This window comes from Hydra vulgaris, chromosome 07 (assembly GCF_038396675.1).
Source record: "Hydra vulgaris chromosome 07, alternate assembly HydraT2T_AEP".
In the NCBI taxonomy this organism is placed as follows: Eukaryota; Metazoa; Cnidaria; class Hydrozoa; order Anthoathecata; family Hydridae; genus Hydra; species Hydra vulgaris.
Genome location: NC_088926.1, coordinates 24,239,773 through 24,263,458, shown reverse-complemented (window position 1 = coordinate 24,263,458; position 23,686 = coordinate 24,239,773). Strand labels below are relative to the sequence as shown.

General features: G+C 27.9%; 1 protein-coding gene across 6 annotated transcripts in view; it reads left to right on the top strand.

Annotated features, from left to right (window-relative positions):
• Nucleotides 1-22,359, top strand: part of LOC136082359 (torsin-1A-like) — a 76,914-nt gene extending 54,555 nt beyond the window's left edge. For 3 of the 6 annotated variants that reach the window (XM_065801419.1, XM_065801418.1, XM_065801417.1), the window contains exon 8: nucleotides 21,325-22,359. In XM_065801419.1, coding sequence (XP_065657491.1) covers nucleotides 21,325-22,184 — 860 coding nt within the window. In that variant the 3' untranslated portion in view covers nucleotides 22,185-22,359. The remainder of the gene's footprint in view (nucleotides 1-21,324) is intronic. The other 3 variants (XM_065801422.1, XM_065801421.1, XM_065801420.1) reach the window with 2 other exon arrangements.
• Nucleotides 22,360-23,686: the final 1,327 nt, after the last annotated feature.

Genomic DNA, 23,686 nt, shown 5'->3' with positions numbered 1-23,686 from the left:
GCTAACAGTTCTTTAAGTTAAAGTGCTCAGTATCGACGATTTCTGGTGCAAATTTGCTGTCCACTTGACCATGCAAAAAAATGATTTAATGTCAATGGAACATTGTCATCAGGATTAGCTGATTGGTGATTCACTTGCTATACCTCACGGCTGGTGAGGTATAGCAAGTTGCACCATAATAAACAGACTACCAAAGTCAACAGTTTTTCTTGAAAACACATGTAAAGGCATCTTTAGCTTAATCTTTGATAATGGTACCTTAATTTGATTACTACTTTTTGGCTTCAACAATTATTGCATTGAGTTTCTCATTTGCATATTTCTTCTCCTCCTTGCATTATCCTAAACTGACTCATTAACTTTGACAAGGTCTGATTGGTTTCACACACATGCTTTTTTTGTTTGTGGTATATAAGTTTTGTTATCCAGTTTTTCCAATTGTCAGCAAATTGGTAGTATAATTGGAAATTATACTACCAATATGCTGCATATTTTAAGTGCCCATAACATTGTAATACGCTTTATCCAATCTAGGTCTTAGATATAGCAAGTTAATTGTCCTTGATTTTGCAGCTAACAGTGCCATAGACTCATCTTTGAAGCTTTCTCTTTGTGCAAACTTTATTAGTTCATTCTCTGTATCAAAATCTCTACTGGATGCAGTTCTCTTGTAAGCCTGCTTGTTTTAAATGTGACATACAGTTACTTATAAAGTAATCCATTCAGAAAAGCTTTTTTGTAAGCTGAGTTCCACTGAAAATATCTCAGGTTGCCAGGCTCAAAATAACCAACTTTTTTGTTCCAGACAATTTGTCCGATAAATACTCAAGTTTGACTAACATGTCCAATAAAAGTTAAAGAAGTGGGATCGAATGCCATTCCTGACCACGCATAAAATATTTTGTTTTTACAACTTGACCACACAATTTCTTTTGACGACTCTAGCCATTTCAAAATGTGCTGAAAATAAAAAGAAAAGAAGCTCAAAAAGCTTGGCTGCATTTCAATTTTCTTGCAAGATCTCTCTAACATAGATTTTATTGATAGAATATAGATAGACTTGCTTTGTATTTATTTATAAATCATTTCTTTTTACCTCTTTGAGCATTTAATAGATTGAGTTTGTTTTCATGGCCTCAAAATAAATCCAACTAAGGATTAAGAAATGCTGATCAATTTGAAATGTCAACTTGTGACAATGAAGGATTTTAATTTATAATTTATTTTACTCATTCTAATCCAATAACAATAATAACCGTGATTACTTTTGATTGCCCTTAGAATCAAACAGCAACACTTTATGTTTTGTGTGCAAAAAAATTAAAATAAAAAGGTGCTGAATTTCTTTGTGTTCAACTGATATATATATATATATATATATATATATATATATATATATATATATATATATATATATATATATATATATATATATATATATATATATATATATATATGTATGTATATATATATATATATATATATATATATATATATATATATATATATATATATATATATATATATATATACACACACAAATTATTAACCATTTGCTAATATAAAATTGAAATGGAAATTAAAAAAATAGTAAATTTGCTTATTAAATGCTTGTATTTTGTACTCCAAAAGTTGTTGTCTATACAATATATTATATATAATAACTATTCCAATACAAGATGTTAGCATTTGATAAGTGTAATTACTACTATTTGAATTTCGCACTGAAAGGTGTATGGGGAGGATGGAAGGCAACTACAAATACATCGCCTTACCCACCCCCACTTTGCTGGAAAATGTTATCCTCATGAAAATTCTTGGTTCATCACTGATATATGTATGTATGTATGTATGTATGTATATATATATATATATATATATATATATATATATATATATATATATATATATATATATATATATATATATATGTATATATATATGTGTATATATGTATATATATATATGTGTGTGTGTATGCAAATACACTGTATAAATACTTGTTCTCAATTTATATACTAGCTTATATTGAAAATTTTAGCTTACTAGGGTCATTGGTACAGATAGATGTAGTTCTCTAATAATTTGAATAATTATCAATTTTAGCCAATATACAAATGTATGTAAAGAAGTTAGTTACTATAGTTACTGTTACTATATTAATATTGTTATTCACTTCTATCTCAGATAATTAACATAATATTTTAACAAATAACGCATGTTTGCATTTCAAATAACAATATTTATTTAAAATTAACAAGATCTTTATGATAAATGTTGTTTTGCCTCTGATCCTCAGAGTGTGAAGATTTCTCAAACTTTTGCATTAGTCCAATTTTTTATTCAGCACAATCATTTGTGACACTTATGTTTATTAAAAAGCACAAAATTCTTGTGAGAGCGTATCGAGTCTAAATCTCTTTAATTCTGGCATGCTTCCAACTAAACCTTTGTTTCTATTACTATATCCAAAACAACAAAAAGAACCAGCTTTCAGGTAACAAGTTCACAAAGCTTAGTATTATTATCTACTAAAATAGGAAGTGCAGTGAATGTTAGGAGCCTTGTGCTCCAACAAAGTCTTCAAAATTTCAGACTTTATTTGAATTTCAAGCTCTGAATCAGCAAGAGCAATAACTGCTGCTTTTAATAAAAGATATCAGAAGTGAGATTTTGAGTTTTTTAAGGGTGAAGTTTCTACTTCAATATCCCATTCCTCTTTAATGATTTTTTTTAACTTTAAATAAATTTGAAAGTCATTTAATACTGAATGTCCAGCAAGACTGGATTTTAAAAACCTTAAAGTATAGCATAAAGTATAACAAACATTAAACATGCTCCAGAGACCATCTTAAATCATAGTCTTGATTTAAAGAGTTTATAACTGGCAATTTCAAAGCCAAGTGATACAAAGCATCTGTTATGAATCTAGCTTCATGACAGGCACCTGGTTGCTAAATCCTAACATTTTTTAGCTTGTCAGATTGAATATTAAGATCTAAGTATTCCACAAGATGCCTGATACTTCTCAGGGCAAAATCTCAATGATACAAACAAATTTGATAGGTCTTTGCTTCCAAGTGCATCTGATGAATTCTAGAACTAATTATGAAAGTATTCTCATCAAACTAGAAGAGGCACAGGAAAACAGGAAAAATTTTTTTTCAATGCTTAAGTTTAAGTTTAAGTAAAAAGCCTCTTTTTTTTTCCAAGAAGGACTCAAGGGACCAAGAAGGTCCCTTGGTCCTTCTTGGTCCCTTGGTCCCTCGTTGGCCTTTCCCTTGGTTCCTTGGTGTTATCTCAAGTTATCTCTTTGTAAATATAATGTTTTATATGTATGTGGTGCTAAAATAATAGCCACAATAAAGTTTTCTGAAATACTTTTGTCAATATTATAGTTGCCCCCTCTTTTCTACCAGTGTTGGTTAGTCTAGCATCAACACACTCAGCAAATACTTAGTTTAAAACTTTAAAATATTATAATGAATTTTTAATTATTAATTTTAATTAAATATTCTTATAAATAATTAATTAAGCCTGATCAGGTGCTTTACCTGTGTCACTGTGAATAATATCTAAGAGAAGACCATCTTTGTGTTGAAATTCAGACTAGTAACAGACACTTCTATCTCTTGTAACTATTTTTGGATTTTCTTTTACAAATGTGTAACTAATTTGCCATCAAAGAAAAAACATCAAACGTTGTTTGATGTTTTTTGCTGAGATTCAACCTCATCAGAACTTGTATTACCTACCATCAATGCCATATTTGAAAAACCTACAATTATATTAATAAAAAATGAAAATAAAAAAGTACATTTACAGTTGGTTCTATAAAGTAATATTCAATACAAATTTAACAATATACAATTTAGTTTTTCATGATGAAAATTACCTGATGCAGATATCATTTTAATAATTTCCATCAGCATTGACGTTTTTTTTTCTTATAATCTATATACCTATGGTATCTCTCTTGTACACATTCAATCTTCAAGCTTCAAGTTCTTTATCTGTATATCTGCTTATAAACTGTTTTTTAGCTTCTTTTGATCTTCCAAAAATGCTAAATTTTTCTCTTTACTCTCACTCTCTCTGTTTCTTTGCCTCGATTGAGTGTATACCTCGATTGAGTGTATAAGCTCTTAAATGTTGAATGTCAAAAAGAGTCTCCATGGAGATTAAAATTCTTTAACTAACTTTTCTTTGGTGTTCTTCTTTCAAACTAGCAACTTTCTTTTTGCTCCCATTTTTTGTAAATTTTTACAAGTTTTTATAATATTTTATCCTCTCCAATAATTTGTTGTTTTTCCTTTGTATTTCATAGTCTGATCCCATAGGAAAAGAAATGTTATCATAAATATTTTTGAATCATTTTGATTTACTGCTTATTAAGTATTGATGATGTCTTAGAAGTATTCTATTCTGATTCTGCGGTAAAAAAAGAAATTGGAGATAAAAGATAAAGGACTCTCATACAACTGACATTTATATGTCCAACATGTTTCAGCTTCTTTTCATTACTTGCATTAAAGTGTTTATAATTTGAGTTTAATCGTCTTAAAATTTAATTTGTTTTTTAATTAAATTTTTTTTTTTATTTAATTAAAGAACAAATCATTCAACTTAATTGAAGTCATTACTAAATAATATATTAAATAATACCTTTAATAAATGTTTTCTGAAATTTTTTTTACTACATCTTTTTCCTATATATCCAATTTTTTATCAGTATTTTTTTTAGCAGTTTAACATTGTTCAAAACTGCTGTAAAACTTCTTACAATTCATTTTATTAATTGAATAATAAATTAAACATTAAACTGCATTTTAATTTTCACAATGATTTTGATGAAGTAAAAAAATATTAATGATGAATGAAGAAAAATTTAAAATAATAGTTCATTGTAAAATCATGCCATTTTTACATCTAGCACTAGTCCTTAAAACAAAACAAAAACACTTATATATATCACTGAGGAGTGAAGAAAGAAATTAGGTGCAGCATAATTTTTTTTTTTTTTTGCATAAAAGTTGTCACCCATGTAAATTTATATATCAAGGGTTATTTTAGACCATTTTTGACCGTGCCAACAGTATTTGGGCGCCGATTTGGATGCCGCCTAAATTTGAAATTAAGGATTTTTTCTTACGGCAAATATTGTTTGTTTTTTTTTTGCAAAAAATGCCTACTATTGGCAGTATTGACAGCAAGTTCTGCTGACCCAGGGGGTACCACTGCCCAAATTATTTTCCTAGAATAGTCCCTGTATATATATATATATATATATATATATACATATATATATATATATATATATATATATATATATATATATATATATATATATATATATATATATATATATATATATATATATATATATGTATATATATATATATATATATATATATATATATATATATATATATATATATATATATATATATATATATATATATATATATATATATATACACACAGTGGTGCACACTGGATTTTTAGATGTTTGTGTTTTGACACTTACAGGCATTGTGCAAACTCCAAACTTTTGTATGTTTATGTTTATATCAAAAAAGAATGTTTTGCAAAGAATTGGGGTGATTGGAGCTTGGGAACAAAAAACCCTAATTTTTGGGCCCACTTAGCCCTTAACGTGGGAGCAACAAATTTATAAAATATTTTCTACACTATTTTTATCTAAATTTATATTCATCAACAAAATTCAAATTTCATGCAATAATATTTTTTAAAAACTATGACCATATAAAGGTTTAACCCCCCTCAATTTGAGAGGGCTGTAAACATTGCAGGGTCATAAAAACTGAACACTCAGAGATTATTGCGTGAAACTTGAAATTTGTTGATCAATATAAATTTAGATAAAAACAGTAAAGAAAATATTTTATAAACTCGTTGCTCCCACATTAAAGGCTGGGTGGGCCCAAAAATTAGGGTTTTTTTGTTCCCTAGCTCCAATCACCCCAATTCTTTGCAAAACATTCTTTTTTGATATAAGCATAAACATACAAAAGTTTGGAGTTTGCACGATGCCTGTAGGTGTCAAAACTCAAACATCTAAAAATCCAGTGTACACCACTGATATATACATATATATATATATATATATATATATATATATATATATATATATATATATATATATATATATATATATATATATATATATATATATATATATATATATATATATATATATAAATATACATATATATATATATATATATATATATATATAAATATACATATATATATATATATATATATATATATATATATATATATATATATATATATATATATATATGTATATATATATATATATATACAGGGGCTATTCTAGGAAAATAATTTGGGCAGTGGTACCCCCTGGGTCAGCAGAACTTGCTGTAAATATTGCCAATAGTAGGCATTTTTTGAAAAAAAAAACAAACAATATTTGCCGTAAGAAAAAATCCTTAATTTCAAATTTAGGCGGCATCCAAATCAGCGCCCAAATACTGTTGACACGGTCTAAAATGGTCTGTAATGACAAGTAATACTAAAATGAATTAGTAGATGGCACAAGAGACACTAGCTCTTTAGAGCAGTACCGGTTATAGTATTTGTAGAATAGAGAAAGAGAAGCAACATTACAATGATATGATAATGGTTGGAGGTTGGCTGCAAGAGCAGGTTCAACAATGTTTACAATGCGTTTTTACACCTTATCTAAAAGAAAATGAGCATCATTGGAAATCCACCCCAGATATGGCAACAGTATTCCATACAAGGATGGATTTGAGTAAAGAATAGAATGCGGAGTAAGGAAGTGATGAGCACAATAAAAAGATGCAACCTGAGCAGACACTAATTTTGCAATCGATTTGTTATATAGTATAAAAGAAAGATTGGAGAGTTAATTCAAAAAGATGAAGGGTAGATGACTCATTTAGTACATTACTGTTCGTTAATATAGGAAGATCTAGATTATTGCAATAACAATTAGCTGAAAAAGAAATGAGTTTTATCTTAATTAAAGATCACCAACCACTGAGAGCCCTATGCTGTAGCAGAAGTAAGATCCTATTCAAACTCAAATGCCCCCTCGAAGCAATCAGAGAGTGTTAGCTGCTTATCAAGATAAGAATAAATGGTAGTGTCATCAGCAAACAATGCCACCTTAGGTGTGAGAATATCTGGAAGATCGTTAATATATAATAACAGTGAGGTAAGGTGACAAAATCTGAACAAGAGAGGTGGAATAACAGGTTTGCCCTATTATTATAGATACTGTTAAAGTTTCTCCAGAAGTCACAAGAGCCTAATTTTTGAGATAAAATACAAGATTTTGTGACCTGAGAATAGCGGGCTTTGGCGTAAAACAGAACCTTTTTACAATGGTTTCTAGCAAACAGATTTCTGGTAAACAGATGTTCTGGAGAACTGTTTTGCTGATAGATATGAAAGTAATGGTTATGATTGGAAATTGCAGCAGCACAATGAGAGGAAAACCATGGAGAAGAGTGAGGCTTGATTTAAAATTGTCAAGAGGGAATAAAAGATTCCATGCCAGCCTAAATCCAAAAAGTTAAGTAAGAAGCACATTTTTTAGCAGGAAGACCAAAGATTTCTACCCAAGGGCTATCACGAAGAAAATCACAAAATAGTCCTAGTCAGCTTTAAGGTAGTTGTAAGAGGTATGATTGTAGGGGGATTCTGATAATGAAGAAAAATGATATAATAGTTTTAGAGAGATCAAATTGTGATCAGAAATCAGATTCAGAAATCAGAGTGAATATGGAGAAATTGAGCACTGACTAGGATCAGAAACAAGACATAAGTCAAGTATCGAAGATAAATGGTTTATATATATATATATATATATATATATATATATATATATATATATATATATATATATATATATATATATATATATATATATATATATATATATATATATATATATATATATATATATATATATATATATATATATATATATATATGTGTGTGTGTGTGTGTGTGTGTATATATTACGGTTATGATTTTTTGACTTTTTAAAAAAATAACAACTTCCTGTCATTTATTCATCATTTATTTAATCTTGTTACTGCTATTACTAATGCGTGTGGCTTTGCTGAAAATCAATTAAAGCTTGTATAGATTAGAAGTGTTTAAAACTTTAGAACATTTTGGAAAATTCCAGAATATTTTAGATGACTTTAGAACTTTCTAGAACAATTTAGAACATTCTGGAACAATTTAGAACATTCTTGAACAATTAAAAATATTCTAGAACAGTTTAGAATATTTTAGATGACTTTAGAACATTCTGGAACAATTTAGAACATTCTGGAACAATTTAGAACATTCTTAAACAATTAAGAATATTCTGGAACAATTTAGAATATTCTAGAACAATTTAGACTGTGTATAGACTGTGTATAGCTGCTTATCTAATTTTATAGTTATTACAGAAGCAACACTTGGCCACGTGCAAGCATAGCGATAGTAACATTCAGAAGAACAATGATGTCTGGACCAATAATCAAAATTTGAAGACGCTCATAAAGGAAGAAGAATGGTCCTTTTGGAAGAATATTCACTGGAAGAAAAGTGAAGAATGCCTTTTCTAAAAGCAAATTATCGAATGCTACCGTTTCCTTGGACCAAAAATCAAATGAAGAAAAGAGTGAATAGCGAAAATTTCCAAAGAATCACCAAATTGTGGAAGAATAAGCTAAATTTTCCTTATGTATCTGATCAAGTTATATGAACAAAGCTTGATAAAATACTAAAATGTTATGATGAATGTGTCAAGCGAGGAAGAGATGAACCCTTGATGAACCCCTTGATGAAAACGACAAAGAAGAAGAAGATGAGACTACTCCTACACCAAGCAGAAAATATCATAAAAGCAAAATTGCAGTCAACTTGGTAATCTACACAAGAGTATCAACAAACAAAGCTGCTAACATATGCAAGCAATTGGCTTGTGAAGGCATTGACATCCCAACTCTATGTCAATCAGCTATTTACAAGTCAACAATCAAAGAGGCAATCAAGCTGAAAAAGAAATAATTGAAAAGTTGCATTAATTGTTGTTGGTTTTTCACTTTGATGGCAAGCACATCAACAGAATCAATTATCAAATGGTCATCCTTAAAATTGAAAGAAAAGAAATCAAATTGAATATAGTATTGCTCAAGGAATTTCTAAAGTCCTCGATGAATTTCACCTATGGAATTCAATACAGATGATTGTTGCAGATCACCAGCATTAACATTGGAAAAAAGAATGGTGTTGTTGTCAACACCAGGTATTAGATAGAATCCTCCGTTTGGTGATGGATGAAGAACTTGAAAGTAAAACACTATCGCTGAACGTCTAATATCCATTTGTATCTCAACTGTTGAAGGAGTAGAAACAACTGAAAACAAAGTTTTCTGTCTGAAAATACAGTTTGATAACGGAATAGAAGTAATTCTCGAAACATCAGGCTGGAGAAATGATATGAAATTCTTATTTCATCTCACTCGAGTGTTTCGATTTTTTGATGAAAAAGGACATTTTCCATTGATCAGGTTTTAGAAATTATCCAACATCAGCAATGTAAGGTGGAATTCTAGAGCTATACTAGCGATCCTGGCCTTCATTTTAATTCCTTCAACAAGAACAGTTCTGCAGAGAGTATGTCACTTTATATTGTATGGCTGGGCAGACCATTGGTTTACAGACCAACTGTACAACAAAAAAGATTTTATCAACTTGGCTGAGGTACTGAATCCATACAAAAAGGCTTTAGGCTCTTTGAAAAGTCACTGGAAGCAAGAGCCATCCATACTACAGATCCCCAGAAGTAATCAATGTGCAGAGCGTGCAATCAAAGTAATGAAGAAAATGTATTCGTCATGATTGGATTGAAAATTTATTGTATTACATGACTATGACATTCTAAATATATTTGAATACATAGTAGTCAAAATCGATTTTTCAATGGCGGGGTGAAGGTTTTCCAAAAGATATGCAAATAATAGTTCATTTCGTGCTTTTTAGGTAAAAGTTCATCAAACTACAGTACAGGAGCATGGGGTTGAAAAAAAGTCATAACCCTAATATATATACAACCCTTGGAATTAGGAAAAATGGAGTTGGCAATAAATTGCCGACCTCAAACTGTTAGAGGTCGGCATTAGGTTGGCAAAAATAATTTGACACGAAGAGGTTACCACAAAACCAAGAAACATATTCAGCAATTTTTTGCTGACCTCAAATACTTTTAGGTTGGCAGCTAGGCCGACCTAAAATTCAGAGGGTTGATATATATATATATCATTATTATGTATGTATATATAAATATATATCATTATTATGTATGTATATATAATTGTTTTATTAAAATTCAACTAAAGGTGATTAGAAATTAATTAAATCACATATTTTTTATTACAGTTATATAAACTAAATATATATATATATATTTTTAATAATATAATTATATATGTATATATATATATATAATGCATATATTTATATATGTCAGAGTGTTAAAATTTTTCGATCTTCCATGACCCTTTTTTTTTTTAAGTAATAGGACATATATTATATAAAAGTTCTAAGTGTTTTGTAGAACAATAACAATAAATGTTCCCAATATTGCAAATACACAGTAAAAAATATATTCCTTGCTAACACCCTGTATATGTTTATATATGTAAGGGTGTCCCAAATTTACACTTTTTTTTTTATTTCTATGTGCATGCAATTTTTTCCCATTCTCTAGTGTCCCCCAATTGCAAATATATATAAAACAACATTGTTGAACCACAGTTTCAGCAATATGTAAAATTCCAGTTTTTGTTAAAAACTTTATTTTTCTAATAAAAATACAAAAATGTGTCAAAAAATATGTATTTCAAGAATAATAAAATATTTTTTTTTTAACTAGAACTTGGAAAGATCTTTTTTAATATTCTTTCTATTGTCCCTGGGCACCAGCATTAAATTTTGTTGCATATTGTCAGATTTATATCCACCTACAAAGTCCTGTATAAAGCGTATGTTTCTTTCTGCATAATCATTGACACAAGTCAAATATTCAACAAGTTTTTTGAATAAATCTAATAACTTTAGAGCTTTTCCATCCTCCACAGCTCTACTTCACCATCAGAGACTTTTGCAATTTTTAACAAAAGCCAACTTTCTGGACCTACCAGTAGGGATTGCGATTTCCCGGACTTTTTCCATTCCCGGGATAGCGGGAATTATTTACATTGTTCCCGGGATCCCGGGAAATTCCCAGGAAAATCTTCATCAGAGAAAATATAAATAACTAAATACACTTTTCTATTTTTCTATTTATTTTTTGTAACTGTTTACAACTTTAAAGTGACTTCTGAGAAAAACCAGTGCATCGAGATGAATGTCGATCAATCTAGTTCTATAGTTGCTAAAAAAAAATCCAGTTGAACTAAACACCCTTTCAGCCTCTACACTGGAAGGACGAATAGTTAAAAGCGTATTATAAAGCATATCTAAGTTATGCGATCTTTTATTAGTAGCTTCAAACAGTTTGAATTCTTGACGCATAATTGATTTATTGCACTTGACTTCAAAAACATCTTTTTTTTTTTACAAATTTTTCTAATCTGGCAGCCATAGATTCAGATAACTGATTTATATCAATAATACTATTGTGAAGTTTTCTATCGCTATCTTTTTCTTTTGCTATATTTTCAATTATGGGAAAAAGTCGACCAGCTATTTCAATCGCTAAATTTATCATAACTGCTTTAGATGGCATGCTAAATAAGTCATCATCCATATCACTTTTTGAAGATTGTGGATTATCTAAAAATTTTAGTAAACCAACAAGATCTTTTTTTCTTCTTTGACATATTCTTTCAATTAAAGCATTTTTAAGATCTTTTGCTAGGTAGCAATCTTGAACATCAAGTTCTTTAACCATAAATTTTAATGTGTCATCAGCTGTTAATAAAGTTGCTTCCCTTCTGCAAATGATTTCAGAACCTAAGACAATAAGTTCCAGACTTTTTGCTAAATTTTCAATTACTGTAAGTTCATCATCAGACAACATTAGGTTTTCTAAACTTAAATCCACGAGAGATTTAAAAACTGCTTTTTTTAACTTTAATAAATCTTTGAATCATGGCCAACATTGAATTCCAACGAGTTTTTGAATCCAAAATTAGCACTAGCTCTTGTCCAAATTCATTTTTAGAATAACGCTTTAAAGAATTCATTTTTAAAGAAGATCTTTTAAAAGTTACAACTATTTTTCTAACTTTAACAAGAACTTTATGAAGCTCAGGAACAAGATCAGGAACTTGGTCACTAATTTCATTTTGCTGATCCTCCTCCTCATCATAATCATTGTCATCATCAAAGACATCATCTTCAATATCTTTGTCATTAGTACTTTGATTATTATTTTTACCTTTTTTTTTATATATTACATCAACAACGGCTAAATGTATTGCGTGTGCAAAACAAAGTTGATATTCAGAAGGCGAAGTATATCCTAATTTTTCCCATAACAGAAGCACCATCAGTTGTTATGCAAACTACATCATTTGTAAGACTTACATTAAACATGTTTAATTTTTTGATGAGTAGTTCTAGGCAATCATTTGAATTGTGCGATCCTAACATTCGCTCTAATCCAGGATTAATAAAGCCTTCATTAAAGTGAAGATTTATATTCATAAATCTTCTGCCATGTTTTGAATATTCATCCAAATCTATACTAAACTTGCATTTTTTTTTTCTTTTATTTCGAGTATCTTTTTTTTATTTTCTTCGACTATTTCCAAATAATATATATATATAAGATTCATGACATCTGTTTTCGATTTAGGAAAAGTGAAGCCTTTATCACGAAGCAACTCACGAATTTGATCCGATTCAGTTATTGCATTAATAGAAAAACCATCAATCGCAGCAAAACGAGCCAATCGTTCTCCCAATGAAACTTTTTTTGTCATGGAATCAATTGTTAATTGAACACAACATTTTTTAGTTGATGGTTCTTCTTCTTTATTTAAAATAATATTATGGATTTTTTCTAAATGCCTCTTCAATCCAACAGTGGAACCACCTTTGCATAGTAATATTTTTGGACAATGTTTGCATTGTGCCTCGTCTACTTTTTTAAGATCAAAATAACTCCAAACCTTCGAAGTTTTAAGATTTAAGGACATTTTTTTTAAAATTCTCAATGCGCTGCGATAAATTTCAATATGTAAACAATATAAATAAGCAATATTTCTTATGGTCCGGAAAACAAAAAATTCTGACTGGCGGGAAAGTTAAAAAATGTGTGTACAAAAATCACGGGATCCCGAAAAAAATTTCCCGGGATTCCGGGAAATTGGAATAAAATTTTTCCCGGGAACAAATTCTCGGGAAGAATCACTACCTACCAGTTCCCAATACTCAATGAACTCTGATATAATTGGTAGCCAGGTTTTTCTTTGATGCAAAAGCATTGTTGAAAGCAGAAAGATCATTTGAGGGTGAATTTGCAACCAAATACGACTTTAGAAACCAAGGTGCATACCAGACAGATGTGAAAAAGGCTACTGTCTCTATCATCTTTTTTTCCACTTTGCTCATAATTATGATGATCTTGTTGATAAAGCAACAGCCATAAACTTAAAGAGAAAGATTTTGTCACCAATAATATTTGTTTATTATATTTTTTTATTTATATGTTATTTATTATACTTACACATTTTTTCTTCAATATACTGTACCTAGCTTCATGGCAGGTTGATGAAAACACAGTCCAGTCCAGTTTCTAAATTCTCTAGGGTAAGAAGCATTAAAAACATAAAATTGTTGGATTCGCATCTAAAATAATGTAAAAAAAGCTCAAATTTTATCAAAAATTAAGAAATTGAGATTTTACATATAGCTGAAGTTGACCTCAAAAACATTTTTTAGTCATATATATTAACTCAGTAGACATGAAGGAATGGGAAAAACATGTGTGCAAAAAAATTTTATTTTTGGGACACCCTAAATATTTATAAATATATATATATATATATATATATATATATATATATATATATATATATATATATATATATATATATATATATATATATTATATATATATATATATATATATATATTTATATATATATATTTATATATATATATATATATATTGATATATATATATATATCAACCCTCGGAATTAGGGTCAGCATTCGGCAATGCCTACCTAACTGCTAACCTTAAAGTGTTTGAGGTCGGCAAAATATTGCTGACCTCGTTTCTATGTTTTATGGTAAGACCTTTGTATCAAATTTTTTTTGCTGACCTCTAAAAGATTTAGGCTGGCAAATTATTGCCGACCTCATTTTTCCTAATTCCAAGTGTTGTATATATAAATATATATAGGTATATATATATATATATATATATATATATATTTATATATATATATATATATATATATATATATATATATATTTATATATATATGTATATTAATATATATACATACATACATATACATATATATATATACAATATATATATATATATATATATATATATATATATATATACATACATACATATACATATATATATATACATATATATATATATATATATATATATATATATATATATATATATATATATATATATATATATATATATATGTATGTATATGTATGTATGTTGGGTGATCGGAAAGTTCTGTCAGTAATCAATGTGCATACTTTCTGGTCTCCCATATTTCATTATTTACAAGTGTTTATCATTAAATTTTTTATCAGTTTTGTATCAGTTTATTACAATTGTAACTGTACAATGATGCTTATCAATTGTAACTGAATTTGTCAATAGTAACTGGGTTTGTTCTTTCTATTGCATTATGAATGTTCATCATTATTACATTGTAAATGTTCATCGTTTGTTGATTCAACGACATTATGTGGAAGGACTTACGGATTCTGAAATATTCAAATTAATAAAAGTGCATGGAATTACTGAGAGATGTGTTTATTGAACTATCCAACGGTTGCATGAAACTGGTGGTGTTGAAGACCGTGAAAGGTCGGGTTGTCCACGAACAGTTTGAACCCCAGATCGTATTAAATGAATACGCGAGAAAATTCGGAGGAACCCTGAAAGGTCAGCGCGAAAATTGGCTCAGGATAAAGGAGTACCCAGGGAGTCGATGAGGGAATTATTGAAATTAGACCTTGGATTGAAACCTTATCGCAAGCATAAAGTTCATGGATTGACTGCAAATCAAAAGCTGGCCAGGCTGCAAAGATGCAAAACGTTGTTACGTCAGTATGGTCATTGTGCAGTACAGAACATTATCTTTTCTGATGAAAAGTTGTTCGTGATGGAACAAAGTTTTAATGCTAAAAACAATGTCGTGTGGTCAACATCATTAAAGGACATACCTCAGCCTTCAGGAACAGTTCAGCGGTATCAGAATCGAAGTTCGGTGATGGTATGGGCAGCAGTGTGTAGCAAAGGAAAATTGCCATTGGTCTTTATCGAACGTGGCACCAAAATTAATGCAGTATCTTATCAAGAGAGTGTCCTGAAGGCAATTTTGCAACTAGAAGCCAATTTGTTATATCCCAATGGAGACTGGTGTTTTCAACAGGATTCAGCACCAGCTCATACAGCTAAAACAACGCAAGAATAGCTCCAACAGAATTGCCCTAAGTTTATTGCTAAGGATGAGTGGCCTCTGTCCTCTTCCGACCTGAATCCACTTGATTTTTGCGTGTGGGGTATTTTGGAGTCCAAGGTCAATGCTAAACAACATCCCAACTTGGCCTCCATGAAACGAATGATCATCCGCGAATGGGAAAAATTTCCTATGGAAACCATTCGTGCTGCCATACAATCATGGCGTCATCGATTATCATTGACAGTGGACCGAAAATGAGACCGGTCTGAATAAGTCTTGGTATACTTACACTACATATGTTACTTGATCTGTTAATTTCAGTAGTTTATGTATATTACATTAAAAATAAATTGATTGTGAAGTACTGACAGAACTTTCCGGTCACCCTGTATATATATATATATTTATTATACATATAAAAAAAATATCTTTTCAATTTCAATTACTGAATACAGAAACTTTTCTAAAAAAAAAGGAAACTTTAAATGAAAATTTTTTTTAACATTACATATAAGAAAAAAGGTTTATACATAATAAGACTACTTGAAAATGAATATATGTTTTTTTTCTTTTGCTTTTAGAAATTTTTAGAAATTTAGCTTTTAGAAAATGTATTGTAAAAGATTATAAAAGTCAAACAAAAAGAAATTGCCATCAAGTACTCCATTCATAAATCAATTGTATGTTTAATAATCAAACGATTTAATAAAGGGTGATTCCATGTGAAAACAATTTTTTTTGAAAATGCAACCCTAAGATTTTGCTGATTTTTAAACCACTTAAAGATTTTAGTAAATTATGAACATCCTGAAAATTTTATCATTTTCAATCGGTTCCAAAGATATAGCTATTTTAAGTTTGCCTCCAACCAACAAAAATCCGCCATTTTTAAAAATGGGTTTGGTTTGGCTGAAAATTTGTGCCTTTACATATTTTGGGCCAATGAATCCAATGAAACAACTTAAAATATTTAAAAACTAACATAACACTCAAAATTTAATGTTTACCACAATTTTACTTAGGCGAGTTCAATCTCAAAAATGGCTATGTAGCTTGATTTTATTATATTATCATTGGAATAAACAACAACGTAAACTATATCCTGTTGTTATATATTTTAAGGAAATTTCTAAAACAAGTATTTAGCATAAGTCATTCTGTTTTTTAAGTGATGACAATGATCATGATACATGCTTTGTGTATGAATTTCAAAAGAAAATTGTAGAGTACAATAAAGAATATTTAGTTGGTATCAATAAAATTTATTATTTTTCTGATGGATGTTCTGCTCATTATAAAAACTATAAAAACTTCATAAATCTATGCCACCATAAGGAAGATTTTAAGATTACAGCTGAATAGGTATTTTTTGCAACCAGCCATGGAAAGTCCACTTGTGATGGCATAAGTGATATGGTTAAAAGAATAACAGCAAGAGCAAGTTTACAAAGATCATTAGAAAACCAAATATTGACAGTTAATGATATGCTTGAGTATTGCATCACCAATATAAACACAATAATATTTTATAAAATTAACAAAGAAACAATTCAAGGCAACAGCAACTAAAAGAGCGATTTGAAACAGGAAAAACTGTTCCAGGTACCAGAAGTTATCATCATTATATACCCATTTCAAAATTTTAAGTTAGTTTTAAAAGAACAAGCGAACATCAATGTGTTGACAGATTTATACTGTCAAAAGCAGTAACATCTGATGTTTTAATTGTACCAAACCTAAATGATTTTGTCGCATGCTTTTGGTGGATAGGCATGGGTACAGAGATAGATATTACAACTAATGATATTCGAATTAAGTTTATGCATCCTCACAGTCCTTCTCAAAACTTCATTTGGCCACAGAGAGATGATATTTGTTGGGTACCATTGTCGAGTTTAATTGCAGTAATCAAAATCCCAACAACAAAATCAGGGCGAACATATAACATTGATGTAAATGATTATAACACTATAACTAATAAATTTTAATTTTTTTTTTGAGTTTTTAATTTTTAAATTTTGTATATTACTTTTTTTTCTTAAACTTCTTTCCAAGTGCTCTATTTGTTTTGGATCCTTTTTTCTTTTAAGTTTATTTGTCTTAGTTTGATAAATATGAAACTAATGTTTTATAAGTAATAAATTTAAGTATATTTGAAGATGTTTTTATTTTTTCTATTAGTTTGAAACTATAATTTTTTAGGATCAGATTCTATAAAATTACAAAGAAAACAGAAACAGCTAGTCAACAGTAATTAAAAGAACAGTTTGACGTTGCCAAATTAGTTTCAGTTACAAAACTGTCAAATTACACCTTTTTTTTTCTCGCTTTATTTATCAAAGTACCTGTTTTCCAGCACTAAATTCAAGTAGATTTGACCATGTTTTTATTTCTGTTTTAGAAAAGATCACTCTCCAATACTTTGTAATAACTATAACTTAACTATTCAGGACAAATAAAAAAAAAAAAATCGAGCTACATTGGCATTTTTGTGATTGGAGTCGCCCTTAGTAAAATTGTGTTAAACATTAAATTTTAGGTGTTATATTCGTTTTTGAATATTTTAAGTTGTTTCATTGGGTTCGTTGGCCCAAAATATGTAAAGGCACAAATTTTCAGCTTTCCAACACACATATAACAGAAACTAGGACCAAAACCATTTTTAAAAATGACGAATTTTTGTTTGTTGGAGGCAAACTTAAAATAGCTATATCTTTGGAACCGATTGAAATTAGATGATAAAATTTTCAGGATGATCATAATTTACTAAAATCTTTAAGTGGTTAAAAAATCAGCAAAATCTGAGACTTAGGGTTGCATGCCCTGGATGTTTTCATATCGAATCGCCCCAAAGGAAATCCCTTAGAAATAGAACATAAGGACAAGAAACCACACAAAACATGGTGTTTCACAGACAGAAAAATTGCTTGTAATGTCAAGATAAATCCATTTGACAGCGCTAATGGTATCATTCAAAAACTGAAACTTTTAGTATCTCAAAATACAATTTGCAGTTACAACTTTCAGGACATTTGAGCTTGAGAGCATCAAAAAACTTGTTGAAAAAAGTTGCTAATGTTTTGAACGACCACATTTTTACATTAAAGTACCTATAGAGGCAAAAAAAGCGCATTTATTCATTTTTAAGTAGTCTTATTATGTATAAATCTTTATACATTACTAAGAATTAAAATTATGTTTCAAAAACGGTCCGGTAGCACCAATGTCCAACATCATATATATACATATATATATATATATATATATATATATATATATATATATATATATATATATATATATATATATATATATATATATATATATATATATACATATATATATATATATATATATATATATATATATATATATATATATATATATATATATATATATATATATATATATATATATATATATATATATATATATATATATATATATATATATATATATATATATATATATATATATATATATATATATATATATATATGATTTATTTGGATTTCTATAATTCCATTTTCTCATTTATTTATATAGCATTATGGAGGAGATTTACAACAAATTTTAACCTGATGGTGTTAATACAGACAAGACAAGAAGGCTAACTGCCAGTGTTGTGGCAATTGGGTCAAAGACTCCCTGCTTAATTTTATAAAAGGGCCACTAAATTTGAAAATGGGTCTAAATTCGTTGGACCCCTCCCCCCTCCTCAATTAGTGTGTTTGGGGTTTCCTAACCTTAGCTCTGCTAAGATTAGGAAACCCCAAATTATTATCTATACAGGCACAACCTTTGACGTAATTGTTCATAAAAATAAACAATTAATACTTTGTGCTTGTCCTTAATACTTGTAGTATTCCAACAACTACTTGACTAACATTAGTAGAATGGGTGTGTCATGGATGTGTCAACACTCATTATGTGTTGGACTGTAACACACTAATGCAAATTTATTTTAACTGTTTTGTTTTATTTTGAAAATCTAACAATGCAGTTAAAGTAGATTTTTTTTTTTTTTTTTAGCTTTTTTATAAATTATATTTTAATTAGAAGTTAGTTATAAGTGCTGTGTAAATCCCTTTATTATTTATCAGAAAAGACATTTGAGATGTTTTTACTAAACACTAATAATAAGAATTATTGTTGCTTAATTAATCATTACAAAGTGAATTGTTTGACAACTGTTAATAAACCAATTGTCACAAGGTGATTATTTATTACTTTTATTAAAATATTATTAAACTTTTTTAAATAAGATAAATTTCTAAAAAAGATAAATACTAAATAATCTTCTCTAAATTGTAAACATAAAAAACTTAAAATTTAATTCTAACTTAAAATTTACCATATATGTCCAAGTTATAATGTTAAAAACTATATAAAACACCATTAAGACATTATATGGTTGTTTTATACTAATACCAACTTTTTTCATATAACAAACAACCAGAAAATGTTAAATAAGCATTTCTTGTAAAAAATTTAATTTAAGAAAAGAATTTTTATTGTAAAAATTTTAAATGTGAAAATATCAATAACTAATTAAAAAAAAAATCAAAAACTCATATATCAATATTTAAGATATTTATTATATTGGTATTTTATACAGTATTTTGCCATAACAATTTAACAAGCACTAAAAATAAAACATGTTTTATTGCTTGTATAAACAGGTTACAAGTTAATTTGTTAACTTTTGTAAGATTTTATGAATTACTTGACATTTTTAATTAAATTATCTGAACAAAACAAAAAACTGATTACCATTTATTTGGAGAAAAAAATTAAAATATAGGTGGAAACATTGTACATAGGCTATTTATTCAAGAACCTTCATTCAAATCAATTGACATTACATCTCAATTCTGCTTACAGTTTTGTTAGCACACATTATAAAAACTATTTTCCGATAAATTTTAAATTCTAACCTTTAAATTAAATACAAAATTAAAATAAATTGTATCAAATCTATTTCGTAATTATTTAAATTTTTTCAAACATTATTTGCCTACCCTGAAATTTTTGAGTTAATCTATACTTAACTACTTACCCCAACGTATAAGATATGTACTTTTAACTTCAGTTTTAATATTGTTTTTTTGTGTTATCTAAGATAAAAGGTTATAAGATTAGCCCCAAAACATTTTAATCAGTTGAATTTTATTCACTCTCTATGGTTATACTTATGATTCAAATCTAATTATATGAATAAATGATTCAGTTTTAATTCATGGAAGAATATTTGTAAGTTTATCTGATTTCCTATGTGGCTATTCTTTTTTCTTTAAGTTTTATAACAGATAATATATTTAATCAGAAATATAACTTTATGCAAAATAAATTTGACAGTAATAATAGATCATTATACTTGCCCTTGCTTATTATTCTGCAAATAATGTTTTCCAGCATAGACCAGGGTTTTTAAAAAATTTTATTCGATATGAACTGAGGTTCTTGTTACTTATGAAATTCAAGTATCCAGTTTAAGCTTTTGAAATTTTTTTAGAACTATGTCTATGTTTCCAAGACACAAAGAGTTTATATTATATTATAGTTAATTTAAAAAAACTTTATTTTCAAATTAGAAAATGTTTTATGATTATTTACTTTTTAGATATCTGTAAGAATAATGAATGCTGCAATGATCAATGGTTGATTCAGGATCTTTCAGGTTTGGAAAAAGAATTGAATGAAAAAGTTTTTGGCCAGCACTTAGTCAATAAACTTGTTAGTAAAGCTGTTAATTCTCATATTAAAAATAAAGATTCAAAATCACCTTTGGTCATGTCTTTTCATGGATGGACTGGAACTGGTAAAACTTTTGTTTCCCAAATCGTTGCCAATTCTTTATTCAAAAAAGGTATGCATAGTAAATTTGTTTATCAAAAAATTGTAACAAAAAATTTTCCACATAATGGCCATTTGGAAAAATACAAAACGGAATTAAATGAGTATATAAAAAGTAATATAGGGGAATGTGAGCGAACATTATTCATATTTGATGAATTCGAAAAAATGCCAGGTGATCTTGCGAATGTAATGACTCCCTATTTAGAGAACCAAATAAATAGTCAAAATTATAGAAAATCAATATTTATCTTTCTGAGCAATACAGCAGGTGATGAAATTAATCTTTTTACTAGTAATTATTATAGAAGTCATAAATCCAGGGAGACGATTTCTCATGATGAAATGGAAAAAATAATAAGCAACGCTTTGATATCGTCATTTGGAGACTCTATTATCATCAAAAACTCATTAATAGACTTTTATGTTCCCTTTTTACCTCTGGAGCGAAAACATGTTAAGCAATGCGCTAAGGCAGAACTTGAAAGGAATAATTTGGAATACAAAGCATCCACTTTAGACGCTATTGCTGATGAAATGCATTATTTTCCTGATAAAGAACAATGGTTTTCATCAATAGGTTGTAAAACAGTTACAAGAAAAGTAGACATTTTATCAGAACTTTAACAAATGATAAAAATAGTATTCACGTATATCTGATATAGGAGTTTTTGATTTTTTTATTCATTAATAAAATTTTTACATTTTAAATTTTTATAACAAAAATTCTTTCTCTAAATTAAATTTTTTACAAGATATGCTAATTTAGCTTTATCTGGTAAATACAAATTAAAAATCAGAAAAAAATTATTATTTCAAAATAATTTTTTTTGTTCCAAATAAAATTTTGATTCAATTAAAACCAATTAGAAGCTTTTTACTAAATTTAATATAAATTGATTATTAATGTTTTTGGAAAGTGATGTTAATTATGGATTTTATTATTTTTTTTTAATTTTTTAATTTTGAATCAAAAAGTTTTACTATAAAAGCCATTGCTAATGAAATGCATTATTTTTTGAATGAAAAACAACATTTTTCAGCAACAGATTATAGAACAGTTGCATGTAAATTGAGCTTATTTCTATAGTAAAATAAACTTTTTAACAAATCATAAAATAACAAATTTAGACAAGTCTAAATTGTATTTGAGTTTTTCCTTTTTTTTTCTAGTTTATATTTTTACATTTTGAGTTTTTATATGTCAAAATCTTCTCCTTAAATTAACTTATTTACAAGTAAAGTTTATTTAGCTTTATCTGGTAAATGATAATTATTATCAAATTTTATTTTTTTATTTTAATATAAAATAGATTTTTTAAGAAGAAACTTTTTTATTGAGAATAATATATCTATTGTATATTAATGTACTTCAAATATGATATTGTTTATGAGTTTAATTTTGTCTGTTTTATATATATATATATATATATATATATATATATATATATATATATATATATATATGTATATATATATGTATATTATATATATATATATATATATTATATATATATATATATATACATATATATATATATATATATATATATATATATATATATATATATATATATATATATATATATTTTAGATTATTCACCTCCCCAAGGCCCGATGAGGGGCCACTACAGTCAAGGAGGCTACTCATTTTTTTTTGTGTTTTTAATTTTTTAGTTGTGGTGCAACCCTCTCTCAACTCTTTAACTCCGAAACACGAACCTTGCCAAACAAGGCTGCTGCGCGGAGAAACTAAGTTGATCGCAGTACTTCCAGGGTCATGGTGGGAGTTGAACTCCAAACCTCTCGCTTACAAAGCAAGCATTCTTACCACTACACCACTACCGCATATTAGCCCCTAAAAACTTTGAAAATGTTTTTATTTATAATATACTCCCAGCAAGTCATCAGACAACCACTATTAATTTTGGAGTTTCCAAAAACAATGAACATTGTTAAAGAGCAAGAAAATGTTTGGTAGAAGACTGTAAATGAGTATGGAAAATATGAATATAGAGAAAATTCTAAATGGTTGATTTTAAAGGGAAAAAAACTAGATAAATAAAAGTTTTTAAAACATGAAGAGACAGATATAGTAAAAGAATGTGATTTTGCTTCATAACCATTCA